Below are 16,651 nucleotides of genomic sequence, written 5' to 3'. Positions count from 1 at the left end.
AGATGATTCAGATGTGCAGCTAGGGCTGAGAACCACTGTTTAATGCAGTCAGTTTGCTGTCCCGCAGGGATTGCAGTGCTCCCTGCCTCAGTGCTTCCAAATGTGCACACAAATCACCTGGGATCCTGTTAAATACAGATTCCAATTCAGAAGGTCTGAAGTGGGACTTGGGATTCTGCATGTCTAACAAGCTCCCAGGTGACCCTGAGGCTGCTGGTCCCCAGACCGCACTTTGAGTGGCTTGAGCTTGTTATTCCATGTGCAGAGCCTGGCGTATACCAGTCCGCGAGCATAAGTAAAGATCTTTCTACCATGATCCTGCTCTCTGGCAGAACTTGCTTAGTGTAGTAGAAAGAACACAGGCCAAGAGGCTTGCCTTCTACTTCTAGCTCTGCCCCTAATTAGCTGTAACACAGCTTAAAAGTGCTTCAGTCCTTCACCTTCTTATCGCTAAAGCAGGAGGGTTGAACTGGGTAAGCTGTAAGGTTCCTTTTGTTCCACCTCCTCCCATGCAGGTCCGGAGTGTTTTCAGACTCTGTGGGGATGAGGTTTTTATGTGGAGGACAGTCTAGATTCTAGAGTAAGGACCCTGGCTTCCCTTTGCAGCCTTTCTTTCTCTAGGGATGGGGACTAGGCCCTGATCTTAGGATCAACTGGAGGAAGTAAAACTAATCAATGTTAAAAAATTAAAGGAGGTTAATGTTAAATTGTAAGTAGAAAAAGAATGCAGGGAAGCTGGAGCAGAATGTCCACTGGAATTTTCAGGGGGAGGTTTGAGTTCAACTTTGTTTACTGGCCTTGATTTACTGTAGTGCCAGTTCAGAGGGCAGTTTTCATACCTTTATGTTTGTTGTCTCTAAAAAAGCATCCTTCAACAGCGAAGAATAAAACTTTTTCTGCCTTAAATTAAAATGATGTGGGAGAAAGGCCTACTTATGTGGAAGTAAATGTTTGAAATGCTATAAAACTCTCCTTTTTCTATATTTAATTTTTCAAGGCTAATCTTGACTATTAAGAGATTGATACTGAAAAGAAAATCACCATGACCAAATATAGGCTGAGTCAAAAACTCTTTTGCACCTCCCTATAGACACTAATAAATAGTATCAGAAATTGCCTAAAACAGAGATTTAAATTGCTTAAATTATAAATAATACTGAAAATAATGTCTCTATCTTAAAAGATACCAGATAATTTATTTAGATTTTATAACATAGGTATACAGGAATTTCTGACTCACCTCTTTGATGTCAAAGGAGGTGTATTTTGCATTGTAATTAGAGTTTTACTCAATTGTAGCTTCCCTTAGGAAGAGGTTGTATGACCAGCACTCAGGTATAGAAAATATGAAATAGAACATTTATCCTCATTTGATGAATTATACTCAGTACACACAGTTTAGCTCTGACTTTTCTCTGAATATCCTATGATTTTTTTTCTCTGTTGCTAGATTATTTTTATTTTTTTAAATTTTTTTTTGGAAAAGAAGTGAAACCATCTTTTTTTTTTTTTTTTTTTTTTTGCGGTACGCGGGCCTCTCACTGTTGTGGCCTCTCCCGTTGCGGAGCACAGGCTGCGGACACGCAGGCTCAGCGGCCATGACTCACGGGCCCAGCCGCTCCGCGGTATGTGGGATCTTCCCGGACTGGGGCACGAACCCACGTCCCCTGCATCGGCAGGCGGACTCTCAACTGCGCCACCAGGGAAGCCCTGAAAACATCTTTATTAATGGATGATACAAATATTATAATTATAAAATCAAAAATAGTCTATAAACAAACTTAGCAAAGTTGCTGGCTACAAAGTCGCTAGATTATTTTTAAATTGCAGACTGTGAGTACTTTTTCTCAGAAACACATACTATTATGGTTTTATTGTATTTGGTAAATCTTTTATATAATCAGGTATTGATTATCATAGTGAGAGTGATAATATAATACAGTAGAAAGTCTCATTTTAAACTACTAAATGCAATATAGGTCACTTTATAAAAAGATTATTTTGGTTACAAGTGACAGAAAATCCAACTTAAGTTGGGTGAAGCAAAGAAGGGACTTTTGGGGTCCATGTAATTGAAAAATTTGAGGGTAGAGCTAGCTTCAGGTATGATTGGTATAAATAGTGTAATCAGGATCTGGTCTCTGCATATTATGGCCTTGCTTTCCTCTACATTGGCTTTATTCTCAGGCTCCATTTAATCACATGATGGCTGCCAACACTGCCAGGGTTTTATCTTTCTGGTTCAAATCTAGTAGAAACGAGAATAGCTTTCACTAGAATTTAAAACAATAATTCCATCTACAAAATGTAGAACTTTAGTGAAATAATAAAAGATGATAGTATTCGATGCCTAATAGCTTACTTTACAGGCAGGAAGGATATTCAAAATATTTAACAACCTATGGTAGTGGCATCAACCAGTCTGAATGAGTTGGCTGCAGTCAATCAGAACTAGTGTTGATCATGACCAGACAGCAGGGCGGCCCCTGTGTGAGTCCTGGCGGGATGACAGCCTAACTAACTGGGAGGTATTAAAAAGGTGCCACCAGATTTCTCAGAAAATATAGTTTCTGTATTAGTTTCCTAGGGCTGCCATAACAATGTACCACAAACTGCGTGGCTTAAAACACAGAAGTTTATTCTCTCACAATTCTGGAAGTTGGAAGTTGGAAATCAGGGTGTCAGCAGGGCCATGCTCCCTCCAAAGTCTCTAGAGAAGAATCTTCCTGTGCCTTTTCTAGCTTCTGGGTAGTTGATGGCAATCCTTGGCATTCTTTGGCTTGTAGTAGCCAAATGTCCCTCTTCTTATAACTACACTAGTCATATTGGATTTAGGGTCTAGTCTATTCCAGTATGATCTCATATTAACTTGATTACATCTGCACAGACCCTATTTCCAAATAAGGTCACCAACAAAGTTCCCGGTGGACATGAAATTTGGGAGGATACAATTCAACCCAGGATAGTTACCTAATATCAAATGCTCTTACATAGTTGTCATGACACAAATTTTAAAAAATACTCAATATTAAATAGCTCACAAACACTCTAAAATTGTCTTATTTTATAGTTAAAAACTGGGTATTTTAATCTTAGTAAAAGTATTTAAGTAAATTATGAATTTTTTAGTTTGGATGCTATTTTGTATTTTTTTTTTTTTACTACGTCAAATTAAGTAACCATGTTTTTCTTAATTATAATTATTTTAATTCTGTTAAAATATGAATGTTAGTGTGACATTTTGGTGGAGAATTAATAATATTCATTGATATGTGAGTATGTTTGTGCATGACAAGTTATTACATTTTTACACAACTTCATTAAGTTCAAACAAGTTTTGCCTTAAAAAAAATGAAACTTACCACAATTAGATGAACATCATCCATTAGTGTATTTAACAGCAAGTATAAAAAACAGAAGAGAAATGCAACTGGTGAAGGGCTTCGAAATCATATCTTACAACAAACATTTGAAAATGGTGGTAATTGTCTTCAACTCTTTGAATAATGGCTCTGTGGAAAAGAGTTTAGACTCTAGAGGGCAGAACTAGAACCAGTGAATTAAGGTTAAAGGGAAATATTTTAGTGCAATGTAGAACTAAACTTTCTCAATGAACAATGTGTCATATGCCAAAATGGAGGTGGTAGTCATGTAAGGGAATGAAGTGCAGGCTCCTGGAAGTGCTTAGGAAGGTGCTGAATGATTACCTCTCTGGGACCTTTTAATAGAGATCTTCCCTTGAACAAGAAATTGAAATAGAGGGTCCCTTCTAGCTTCAAGATGCATGTCCTCCTAAAATTTCTATTTCTGTATATGCCATGAACATCAGTATTAATTATGTGACAAGATATTTCTATAAGTTTAGATATTTTTAAACAGCTGCCAACCCATTGTGTTCTATGAATTCTATGCTTTGAAATGCTTGGGGAATAAAAGGGATTTAATCTAAGAGAAGAGGAAACATCATTAATAGGTATGAAAAGTAGGGGATTAAATTTTCTATTTATTGATTACCTACTATGTACAGGGGTATTGGATGAATTTCTTTATCCGTATTATCTCATTTAATATACTTAGTTTTTCATTGCTCGGTTTGGAACTTACGAGATGCTGTAGATCTTAGAATGATGAGTTCTTACAATAATTGGCATTTTCTTATGTATTGTTTGGTGATGGAACACAGGACTGTTCTGATGGCTACATGTGCAAAACACAGTTTCAAATTAAAAATGGGACTGCAGTGTCACATCGAGGAACATCTGCCCGTGTACAAACATGTCTTCCCATGGAGGTGAGTGATTTAACATGTCATGTTTTCCTTTTCAGTCTTTGTAAAGTATAAAGTAAAAATTTAAATCTGATAAATAATATATTTTAAAAATTAACTGCCATCAGATCCTGGACCTGCTGTAGGGGGAGAAGTGAACATCATTTGTAGGAGGTTATTTTCGATAATATTGAGAGCAGGAACTGTGGTAAAGTTAAGATTCACTCCGGGTCTATACAGATTGTAGTAAGCCTTCACCCTTTTGGTTTCTCTTGCATCTAAAGACCACAGATGCCTTCTGTTGCCTGTTGATTTTTTCCCAGTAAAATCCCACCAGGATAATACAGGCCTATACCTCAGCTGCTTAATACATGGATGGAGATCTCTTTACCTAGTCTGCCTTTAATTTTTCTCCTATGTCCTTTAAAATATGCTGGATCCGGGTCTCATTCCTTAGGCAACTTAACCTTGACTTGAAAATCTTGCTAAATTAAAATTTAATAAGGTGCTAATAACGGCTTAATGGTTTTCTGGGATATTTTCAATTTTCTTTTTATCAAAATGCAAATAGCCTTATTGTACTTTATATTGTTAATAAAATTTTTTATATATCTATTGTAAAAATAAACAGTAGAGAAATATATTAAAAGAGTAAAAAAACTCCCATATGTCCTTCAACTGGAGGTAACAACTATTAATATTTTAGTAAGTATCCTTATACATATTTCTGTCATACACACACATACATACTTGTGTTCTGCAATGAACAAGCATAGCATGGATATCTTTTCATGTCAGTAGATGTAGATATCCATAGTTCTTTTTTAATATCTCCATTGCATTCCATCCTATGGATGCACCATAATTACGTGGAACCCATATTGAAGTAAAATACTTGAATTTTAAAATTGAGGGGCTTCCCTGGTGACGCAGTGGTTGAGAGTCCGCCTGCCGATGCAGGGGACACGGGTTCGTGCCCCTGTCGGGGAGGATCCTACATGCCGCGGAGCGGCTGGGCCCGTGAGTCATGGCCGCTGAGCCTGTGCGTCCGGAGCCTGTGCTCCGCACCGGGAGAGGCCACAACAGTGAGAGGCCTGCGTACCGCAAAAGAAAAAAAAAGAAAATTGAATCAGTGGGAATCTAATTGCTTTAACATAAAGAAAGAACTCTAATGCTTAGAATTCTGAGTATCCTGGTAAAATGGGAAAGGAGACTTTTTTGTGAAGTAAGAGTCCTTTCTTAGGACCTGTTAAATCAGTTCCCTTGGACAGTCCAGCACTAACCCCCTCTGACTGTGTATGATGCTGGCCTGGAAGTAACTCTCGCCTGTACAGTTTAGCTTGCAAGTTATTCCTGAGGGTAGGTAATAAGGTAAGTGCCCCCGAGTAGGTGTTCAAATCTTGATTACTGTTTCCTGGTTCAAGTAACCAACATCCTATCTGAAGCCAAGCATGTTGGGAAGCTTTTCAGTTCATTATATATTAGCTTTAAAAAATACACATGGAGATGATGATTTAAGAGATAAATTACTAGTTTTTGCCTAACAAGTTGTCAGACATTTGAAAAGCACTAAAAAGTGGTGTTGACAGTGTGAGGGAACTGACACTTTCTGGTTGATGTTTTAACTTTACAAAGTTTGAAGACGTGCACATACTATGAACAGTCTATTCCAATTCTAGGAATTTAGCTTCATAAAATATATTTTTTCAACATTTTTTATTTTCAACATTTCCCAACAAATTTCAAACACATATGAAAAAGTTGAAAGAATTTTGCAGTGAACATCCATGTACTCATCACCTGGATTCTACCATTAACATTTTGCTGTGTTTGCTGTATTACATATCCATTCCTGATTCATGTATCAATACATCTTCTTTTTTGATGCAGTACTTTTACATCAAAGTAAATTGCAGACAAATACTTGTAAAATAATCAGAAATGTACACAAAGTTTTACATGCAAGTATATTCATTTTACCGTTATTTATAATAGGAAAAATAGAAACTAAAATGTTCAACAGTGGTGGATTAGTTACTTACAGCACATCTCTGTGATGGAGTTTGTGATTCAGTAGGTTTGGACTGGGGCCTGAGAATTTGCAATTCTAAGTTCCCATGTTATGCTGATGTTGCTGGTACAGGGACCACCACACTTTGAGAAACCACTGCAGTACTTTATAATACAATTCTTAGCATATTTGAGATGGTGTACAGCTGAGATGGTTAGCTAATATGATGTATGGTAGAGTTGATATTGCAATAATCTTGATGAGATAAAAAATGTCTTAGGTTGAGCCTGATATGGAGATTCCTGTTAAAATGACTTATTAGGGATGTGTTCTTAGGAGAAAAAGAGTGCCAGAAGCAGGACAGAACAAGGGATAAAAGCTAAGGAAGATTATGGTCTCACTAGAGACTAACTTTAGTCTGATCTCCTTGAAGCTCCGGAGTACAGATACTCAGAATTAGTCCTACTTTGTGTCCTTGAGGCTGACCTTTTGTACTCTGTAAGTTATTGGTTTGTCAGTCAGTCACTGGCTGACGTAGAGATAGACATAGCTTCCCAAGCAAGATGGCTCCAGTATTACTGAGAAATTCTTCAGAGAAGGGGGCTGCTGTGTGTTATCAGCCAACAATTACACCGGCCTTAAGGGGACCTGGGTAGGGCACCAACAGCGTCTACTACCAAAGGGTAATCTGAAGCCAACAAAATGGCAGCTGTAGGGAAATTTATGTATAAGGTCTGCATTGACATGACGGAAATTTGTTTGAGAAAGAGCGAGTGATTTTAGTTGACCATAAGCTCAAGATAAGTGAAAAGAATGCCATGGATGCTAGAGAAAATAACTGGAACCTAAGCTACACTAATGAAAGCATTTATAAATGGATTCCAAATATTGTCTGGGGACCCCTGGAGGGTCCCTGAAAGAGGGGCCCCTGGAGGGACCCCTTTCAAGGGGTCCACAAGGTCAAAACTATTTAACAATATTAAAGTATTGTTTACTTCCATTCTCCCCGAGTTTTCCAGAGGCTACCTATGTGTGATATTGCAACAGAATGAATGCAGAAATAGTTATAGGAATCCAGCTGTTTTTAATTGAGTCAGACATTAAAAATATTTGCAAAATGTAAAACAATACTGCTTTACTTACTCATTTATGTTATTTTGGAAAACATTTATTTTTCATAGAAATTTGCTGTTATATTACTATGTATTTTTAAAGTGAATTAACAAATTTTTTTAAAAAGTCAATTTTAATTTCTAATATAGTAAATATCCATATATATAACTCTCAAACAAAAGTTCCTTGGAATCCTCAATGAATTTTAAAAGTATAAAGGAGTATTGAGACCAGAAAATTTAAAAATCACTGATCTAAAGGAAATATTACATTATTACATGTGAAGAGCAACATTGATAGCTAGAATGCATAATGAATGAATCCATAAATAATAGCTGAAAATAAATCATAAGTAGAGTTTATCCATTCAAAGAAGCATGCCATGGGTGGGCTTTAAAATATATTATTATGAGGACTATTTGGGAGCTCTGAAGACCTAGGAAGGTTAGTTGTCTTAAGATATCTAGAAGGCTTTCCTGTGGAAGACAGAGTAGACTCATTTTGTTTCTGAGGATAGAATTAGTTTGTGTCTGGAAATTATTCTAGACAAGTCTCTTTACTGTTTAGAGTTGCCTATAGTGAAATTGGTCAACTTGCAAAGTTGTGAGTTCCCTTCCCTTTCATGGTGATGTTCAGCCACAGAGTAGATAACCCTTTCTCCATAACAGTAGTCACTGATGGAAATGTTCAGATGCTTAAAGCACCAGGCAGATGATGAATGAGTGAAGTGGGGTGATGGGAAGTGGTGGGAGCTGTGGAGAAGTGGAGAGGGAATGGCTCATCCAAAGGGATAGTAGAAATGCAGCTCCAGGTGGGTTTAATTGAAAAACAAACAAACTGTGCAGGCCAAATAAACCATGTGTATGGGTTCAAATGGTCCTTAGGCCATCAGTTTATAACCTAGCCTCTAATATTATAGAAAGGAGTCCTGCATTGTGTAGAAGACTGAGCCAGGGGACCTCTGAATTCTCTTTAGAATTTAAAGCCTGATCCATATCTGTATATCACCTTTCCTATTTATTTGAAAGAATGCCTCTACTAATAGTTGCTTTAAAAAGATTTTTTAAAAAATTGGCCATGTATGAAGTGCAAAGTCAACTCACTTCTTTGTTCTAACCAGAACCGGCAGTCTTGACTGTAGAAGGATAGCTGGATTCATGATTTTTATGCCTGTGAGTTTAAACCTTTAATAAACAGGATTTTAAAAATCAAAGTGAAATATAATGGAACATATAAGTGAAGTAATTTGTGAAAATCATAAACTATGTCTTTTTTGAATTTTTAAAATATAATTTAAAATGATACTTGAAAGAGTGAGATGATATTCAGAAATCTACTAAATATATTGGGGTAACTTAGTTCTGGTTTTGGGGAGCAGGAGTTCTTATAGGTTAATCATTAGATAAGACATTTATTGTTGAGAGTAGTTTATATGATTTGCTTGTGACATTTCTGAGTTTGTGAAATAACAAGACTGTGGCAATTTTTGAACAAGATCTTTTCTTTACCAGTGACCAAGAGAAATTCATTGCTTCAATTTAAAATCTTATAAATGTAAGTGAATATTTTCAACAGGAGCCAACATAATCAACACTGGTTCTTGAATATCTTATTATACATAACACTAATTTCTTTTTTTTTTTAATTTTTATTTATTTATTTATGGCTGTGTTGGGTCTTCGTTGCTGCACACGGGCTTTCTCTAGTTGTGGCGAGCAGGGACTACTCTGTTGTGGTGCACGGGCTTCTCACTGCAATGGCTTCTCTTGTTGCAGAGTACAGGCTCTAGGCACACGGGCTTCAGTAGTTGTGGCATGCAGGCTCAGTAGTTGTGGCTCGTGGGCTCTAGAGTGCAGGCTCAGTAGTTGTGGCACACAGGCTTCGTTGCTCCGCGGCATGTGGGATCTTCCCCGACCACGGCTCAAACCCGTGTCTCCTGCATTGGCAGGCGAATTCTTAATCACTGTGACACCAGGGAAGTCCGTAACACTAATTTCTATAAGTGAATGTTGGTGCTAATACTTCACTTTATCAACTTAGGACTTTTTGGATTTAACTGAAGACTTTTCTTAGAGAAATTAAGATATCATTTAACACTAGTGAAAAACATGATTTAACATGTTAAATGCTTTAACAAATATGAGCTTATTGTGGAAAGTCTTATCAAAGCCTTATTTACATAAATAAAACAATAGTTTGAGAATGGAAGTGGGAGCAAAGGCTCTATATTCATGTTAGACAATTTTTTGAGGAAAATTAGTCATTAACCTTTAAAACTCATGTGAATATTATTGCAAAATAACTACTAAACTTTAAAAATATTTTGTGGGCTTGCCTGGTGGCACAGTGGTTGAGAACCCACCTGCCAATGCAGGGGACACGGTTTTGAGCCCTGTTCCGGAAAGATCCCACATGCCACGGAGCAGCTAAGCCCGTGTACCACAGCTACTGAGCCTGCGCTCTAGAGCCTGTGAGCCACAACTACTGAGCCCGCGTGCCTAGAGCCCGTGCTCCACAACAAGAGAAGCCACCGCAATGAGAAGCCTGTGTACCTCAATGAAGAGTAGCCCACACTCGCCACAACTGGAGAAAAGCCCGCGTGTAGCAAAAAGACCCAACACAGCCAAAAATAAATAAATAAGTAAATTTAAAAAATGTATTTTGTAAGGTTCTAAATTAACTCACTGGATAAAGACTACAATGACTAGAATGAAGAAACAAGGTGTAAGTTTTTTTTTTATCATGTTTAACATTAAACTACTCTAAATAAAAGGAAACAATGAGATGAATATTCAACATGGATATTGATTGTTAATAATGAGTAGTAAAAATTATTAATGAATGCTTAGAAGAGGGAAACGCCTGAAAGTCCTTCCTGTAGAGCTAGCTTTTGTCTGACATTGCTTTGCATTTTATTTTTATCTCTAACTTCTTCATTTATGAAATTCTGAATCAGTTTCATAGAATAGAGATGGCCCAGTTTTTGCCCTTTGATTCATTCAATTTAGATACCCATAAAGATTTATTTTAGGTTGGTCAGTTATTTTTTTATATTATTGAAGTTTGGATTCTTCTGTCTGAAGTTCCATTTCTTCCTTTTGATGAGGTATCAGAGATGGGTATTGAGAATATTTTATTTATTCATTTACTATCTTCTTTACTTTAAAGCCTGAGGTTACACCTTCAGATTAAATTTTTTAAAACTGTGAAAATGATAGATTCATAAAAATAGTAATAGTATGCTACTGGAAAAAGGGATTTTTGTCCTAGGGCCTTGTAGTCCACTAACTGGGACTTGCCTTAGTCCAGGGCAGGTAGAATATTATAGGGAGCCCTGAACAAAAAACAACCTATCATAAATTCCCTGAAGCGTAAAGCTGAGAATCAGTAACAGGAGATGATCTCAATTGCCAAAAGAACATATTCAGAGATTGATGATCTTCTGATGTAACCAGGTCTTCAAATATACACATTTGCCCTAAGGATGTTGTTAAGTGGCTTCTAGGATGAGTAATATTTTGTATGTCTGAAATAGACTCATATGTTAGAATATTGTGGGGTTTTTTTAAAATATATAATGGATAAATGACAAGCTACTGTTCTCAGTGTTAACAATTTCTCTGTAAAGCAACTGCTATTTTTAGACTGGTGTATAGACATGTTGATAAATGTAAATGATGAGTAATAAGCATGATTACCACTAGTATTTGAAAATGTAATTATTAAAGTAATGCTAACATACTAGAAAGTCTGTTATATTTAATGTGTGTAGATGCAAATAAAAGTACCTGTAATAGTCAGTCAGTATTTATTTATTGATTTAATGAATCTAATGCTGATAGATAAGTGGATTTTTAAAGTAAATAACTATTAATACAGCAGACCCCAATCCCACAATACCATTTTTGTGTTTTTCTTGAGATATTATGAAAATGTTCAAAGGCAAAGTAAATTTTAATTTTGTCTAATTTAGAGTGTAAATATATGCCACAGAGTAAAACGCATGCTCTGCAGCATGTGGGATTTTAGTTCCCTGATCAGGGGTCCCCTGCATTGCAAGACAGATTCTCAACCACTGGACCACCAGGGAAGTCCTGGAAGCATGGAATCTTAACCACTGGACTGCCAGGGAAGTCCTCCTTAGTTAAGTTGAAAAGGTTAATTTAAAAAATATTTTCTGGGGCTTCCCTGGTGGCTCAGTGGTTGAGAGTCCGCCTGCCAATGCAGGGGACACGGGTTCGTGCCCCAGTCTGGGAAGATCCCACATGCCGCGGAGCGGCTGGGCCCATGAGCTATGGCCGCTAAGCCTGCGCGTCTGGAGCCTGTGCTTCGCAATGGGAGAGGCCACAGCAGTGAGAAGCCCGCGTACCACAAAAAAACAAACAAACAAACAACAACAACAACAACAACAACAAAAAATATATATATATATATATTTTTTTTTTTTTCCTGGAGTGAAAGAAATGCCCATCAGCATAATATTCTATGCAGGGTTCAAAAAGTCTAAAGAAATTGAATGTTGAAATGGGAATGTGAAATATCATGGAAAACTGCAATCTTTGGATGTTTAAAAGATTGGGGTTTTTTTTTGTTTGTTTTTTAGCTTGAATGAAATTAGCTACTTGGCAGGATTTTTTTTAAGTGTCAGATAAGGACTATTATATAGAATATTGTTTTACTACAAAATTATTGCCTAGAACTAAGGACATTAATATATGTAGATTGCTACTTATATAATTGGACCAATATAGCTCCCAATATTTCTTTCACTAGTACCTGAAATGCTCCTATTAAGGAGGCTTTATTAAAAATGTGGATGGGCTATTTTTACAGGGAGAGAACAAAACATTTTCAGACTGGAATAGTGGTTTCAACCTTGCTCCTAGACTCTAAGCACTGACCTGGTTAGATCACTTCGATCCCCGCTGTGTCCTTAGCATCTAGCCCAGTGCCTGGCATATTAATGCCAGAAACTAATGTAGCCTGTATCTTGATTTTTCTGGATTTGAACTTTCTAAAATTCCCTTCTCTCTGAAATACTGTTAACTTACTAAAAGTCAGCAATGTTACAGTAAATATTTTGTCATTATCAATTTTTTTGTCTGTTTATTAAATGGTACTTATTAAATGAAGTGGCCAGTAATATTTCTTAAAGTTTATTTTTGTATTTACGTGCCTAAGGGTGAAAAATAACTTTACATAAAATAAATGGAAATATCCAAGTATTGTCTGAAATCTGTTGCTTGTAGAAGTGCCAAGGTATATTAAGATGAAATTTCGATCACCAGTTATCACAAAGGACCGAAAGTGACGTATTTGACAGAAGATCTTTTTCAAGAAAAGTTTGCCAGCTTCCACACTGGAGCTTTTACATGTAAGATGATTGGTAGTTTAGCGTTCTTTTTTAAAAATAATAAACAAATGAATATTTCAGGAAACCTCTGATAGACTGAATCAGGTGGAACTGATTTAATGTTATGGATAATTACATAATTAGTGCTGTAAAAAATAAACCATACCGTCTACTTGATGGACTGGAGCTGCTGTGAAGGAGGTATGTAATTATACAATCAGCATCCTCCTCCTATGCTGATTCTAGGTAATCCTTTTTCTTCCTTGTCTGAGAAGGGGCTTCCTGTCTTGTGTTTCTTGATGTTAATTTTAAATGAACAGAGCTGAGCATTGAGTAGTTTCCAGTCCCTTGATAAGTCTTTCCATGCTACAGGTCTGAGTGAGAGCATCCTCTGAGACCAGTGGCTTTCAGACTTTTTTGATATATACCCACACTAAGAAATACATTTTACATCAGGACCCAGTACACTCCATACACACATACCTGAAACCAAGGTTCATGAGAAATAATTTTTATTCTTTTTGATCTACCTACTTATTAATCTATTCTGCTCTATTTTGTTTTTTTAAAAATGCTGAAGTCCACCAGTTGACTTCAGAACCTCCTAACAGCTCATGACTCACATTTAGAAAATGTTAGTTAGATCCTTGATGATTGCTAATGTCAGCGGAAGGGATTCAGAGAGTAGCATAATGGGGCTGCCATGGGCTTTAGGTAGCAGGTGGTGTGGCATGGTTGAAAGAGCAAGGGCTTCGGAGTTGGGAAAATTTGGTTTTAAATCCCTACTTTTCCTCACTTTAACTGTGTACTTTGAACATGTTACTGAACCTCTTTGAGCCTCAAATCCCTCATCTGTAAACACAGATTCCAAATATTTGAGGGAGTCAGGAAGTGGGGAGTTGGGGGCTCTATATTAAATTATGTCATGGAAGAAAGCACCTGACCGTTGCTGAGAAAGTGGTAGGTGCTTCATAAAGTTTATGTTCCTTTCCCCACTCTTTTTCAGTTTCAAACACCTCACCTGGGGAAGGGTGTGGTAATAACCCCTGCCTCACAGGGTGGTTGTGAGGATCACATAGGATAATGGGAGCCAAGGATTAACTAATGTTAATTTTTATCAGAGCATCCTTAAGGCAGCATCACTGTTTCAGAATAAATCTTGTGCAAGTGGGATAGAGAGTCCTGCAAAGGTTAAGTGACAACACTAGAAAATAAAACTGGTTCTGAAATTCTGTATTATGACTTAGTAGCAAGGATTGTTTTGAGATGTAGCGGTATTGCATGTGGATATTGGAGAACTGCTACCAAAACTGCCAAAGGATGATTTATAGTGCCTATTATAAATTACTGTATACAAGTTGTTGCATTTTACATTATATATAGAATTTAAAGAAACTTAATAATTATTCACCAGAGGATTTTGCTTCATCAAGACCTGGAAAATGAACATCAGAAGACAACTAATTACCTATTGTATAATATTTCTGTCGTTTTCTTTACCTTAACTGGAATGCAGTATAATAATTTAATTGTGAGTCGTAGAAGAATGTAGCCTCCATCTCACAGCTTGAAATCTTGGGAAGAAGGAGAATTTTTATTGTATATTTGTATGTTTTTATAAAAACACCTTCTTTACTTTAAAGGTGTTATAGTTTTTACTACTTCTAAGTTAGTTCATAACTTTGAAATGCTGTTTCCTCACTAGTTTTAATTTTTTATTTTCTTGCCTGAAAGAAAACTCCTTGGTTTTGATACCGTCTGTGCTTCTCTCTTCCATTCATCTTTTCTCTAGAATTTTACTGATGTTGTGATTATTTAGTGGTAACCTGGGCTTTGTTGGTTGTGGGGAAGGGACGTAAATCAGACAAGACAAGTATAAGACCATGACAGATACAAAGCATCTTTTCTATATCTCTTATTCTCCATGGTATTCAACTCTGGTTGTTCTGAAATATTTCACTCTCATTTTAGGCCTGTGCTGGTTGATTGCACTTAATTTTGGTTTCATTTCTATGTTTCCAGTACCTTACATTGTGTTAGGAAATCACCTAACACTTTATGTTAAGTTCAAATCACATTTATATTCAGAAGAGGTGTGGCTCCTTTAAGACAGAAGTACCTTTTTCTCTGCCAGAAAGCTCATTTGGGCTTAACCAAAAACGGTTTCAATGTAAATTGAATATTGATAGAGAAGGGAGGTTAACTGGCCTTAGTAACTTGGTTGCTAAGGAAGCATTTTCCTGATTGGGAGGAAACTCCCCTGGGTATTCTACAGCTTCTTGTGGACCTAAGATGCTTTGTTTTATCTTACTTTCTGTTTCTGAGTTGGAAGAGGAAAGAGCAGAAAGCTATCATAGGAATGAAAAGCTGTGGGAAGCAGATGGTTGCTCTCTCTTCGCTACAGAAAGAGAGAGCTAAATACTGACTAGCAACAAGCCAATGCCAGCAAGGACTCTTTGTGTAAGGCAGACAGTTGGAAAATACTATGAAGGCAAGATATAAAGAGCTTGCATAGGAGGACATAGAGAGGTTAGACTAGGGTTTTTTCAGTGCCTGGAAACATGTAGGTGAGAGAAATTAAAGGATATTTTTAATGGACATCCAACATCCATGTTAAATAGCAGGATTAAATGTTTTCTATATGGCTGAGTTTATTAAGAGGAGTTATTTAGTTTGTATTTAGTTATTTGCATTTTGAAGGTTTTGTACTATATTGTATATTAAATTTAATCTGTAATTATTTTAATAAAGAATGTTTAGTTACAGACATCTCTGTTACTGTGTAGTTTATTGAATAGTAGTACCAAAAGTAACTTTGGAGTAAACAAATTACACATTTTTCATTGAAATATTATGTTTCAAAACAAAAATGCCTTTGAGTATTGGTTATCCATATATGCTAAGCTTTAGGTAATACTTTAAGTAATTTGTGAAGTATTATTTCTGCATACTAAATTATGCTCCACTAACCTCAGTAAGTTAGTGCCTATATTTTTTTTAATTTCATTTTTTTAACTCACCACTTCATTCAACAAATATTTTTTAGTATCTACTGAGTGTTAGGCACTATGTTAAAGGATACCAAAAGGAATAAAACACTCCTCAGAAGCAGTGACATACGTCTCAGGAGAGTTTAGAAAAGAATATTTTTTCTGGCATTTTACGGTTTGTGTTAGGTTTTTTAGGTTTTCTCCATAACTAGTATTGAATATTATTATTTGTACTGAACATTATTATTTAGTTTTTTATGATACTTTTAAATTGTAAAATTCTTTTAAATAGTATTATTTGGATCATTTTTATGGACATACTTAAAGAGACAACCAGAATTTCTTGGCTTCTCCTATAACCCTGAAGTGCTATAAGAGGATACATAAGTCCTCCTTGGGAACCTCTCTGGAATTTATCTTTAGTTTTTGTGGTGTAGTTCTTGTCCTGTGAGTATGACTGGAAGATCTTAGAGAAAAAGCAAAATGTGATGATCCTTTTGAGGGCCTCTGATTATAATAATATTCTCAGAGAAGCTAGTTTAACATGTATTACTTAAATATAACCAGAGGGCTAAATATATGAGTGGTCATCAGTGATGAATTTTACATTGAAAGGTCACACGAGATGACCAAGTAACAGACCAAATTGGACTCGTTCAGAAGAATAGTATTAGAATAATATGAAGAGTACTCAATGGTCCTCTTTCCTTTTTAATTTGGATGTATAGGTACATTCTGATAGTTAAAAATATATATGTACTAAGTCTACATTTTCAGATTTATCTGCTACCTAATTTTAATCTTGCTTCACAATTCATTGGTTTAGGCTTTTTATAACCTTTGTAAGTTGGATTGTCTTTCAAATATTTGAGGTTTAGTAAATGAAAGGTGTCATTAGGCATAAAGGAGATCAACAA

General features: G+C 36.2%; 1 protein-coding gene across 3 annotated transcripts in view; it reads left to right on the top strand.

The window, feature by feature from the left end:
• Positions 1-16,651, top strand: part of ATG10 (autophagy related 10) — a 250,044-nt gene that overhangs the window by 53,325 nt on the left and 180,068 nt on the right. For all 3 annotated transcript variants that reach the window (XR_009518996.1, XM_060009200.1, XM_060009199.1), the window contains exon 3: positions 4,184-4,291. Coding sequence is in view for 2 of the 3 variants with exons in the window: in XM_060009200.1 (XP_059865183.1) it covers positions 4,184-4,291 (108 nt within the window). In the remaining variant the exon portion in view is untranslated. The remainder of the gene's footprint in view (positions 1-4,183; positions 4,292-16,651) is intronic.

This window comes from Delphinus delphis, chromosome 3 (genome assembly GCF_949987515.2).
Source record: "Delphinus delphis chromosome 3, mDelDel1.2, whole genome shotgun sequence".
Classification (NCBI taxonomy): Eukaryota; Metazoa; Chordata; class Mammalia; order Artiodactyla; family Delphinidae; genus Delphinus; species Delphinus delphis.
The sequence above is the reverse complement of the archived record's forward strand: the minus strand, read 5'-3'. Positions and strand labels throughout refer to the sequence as shown.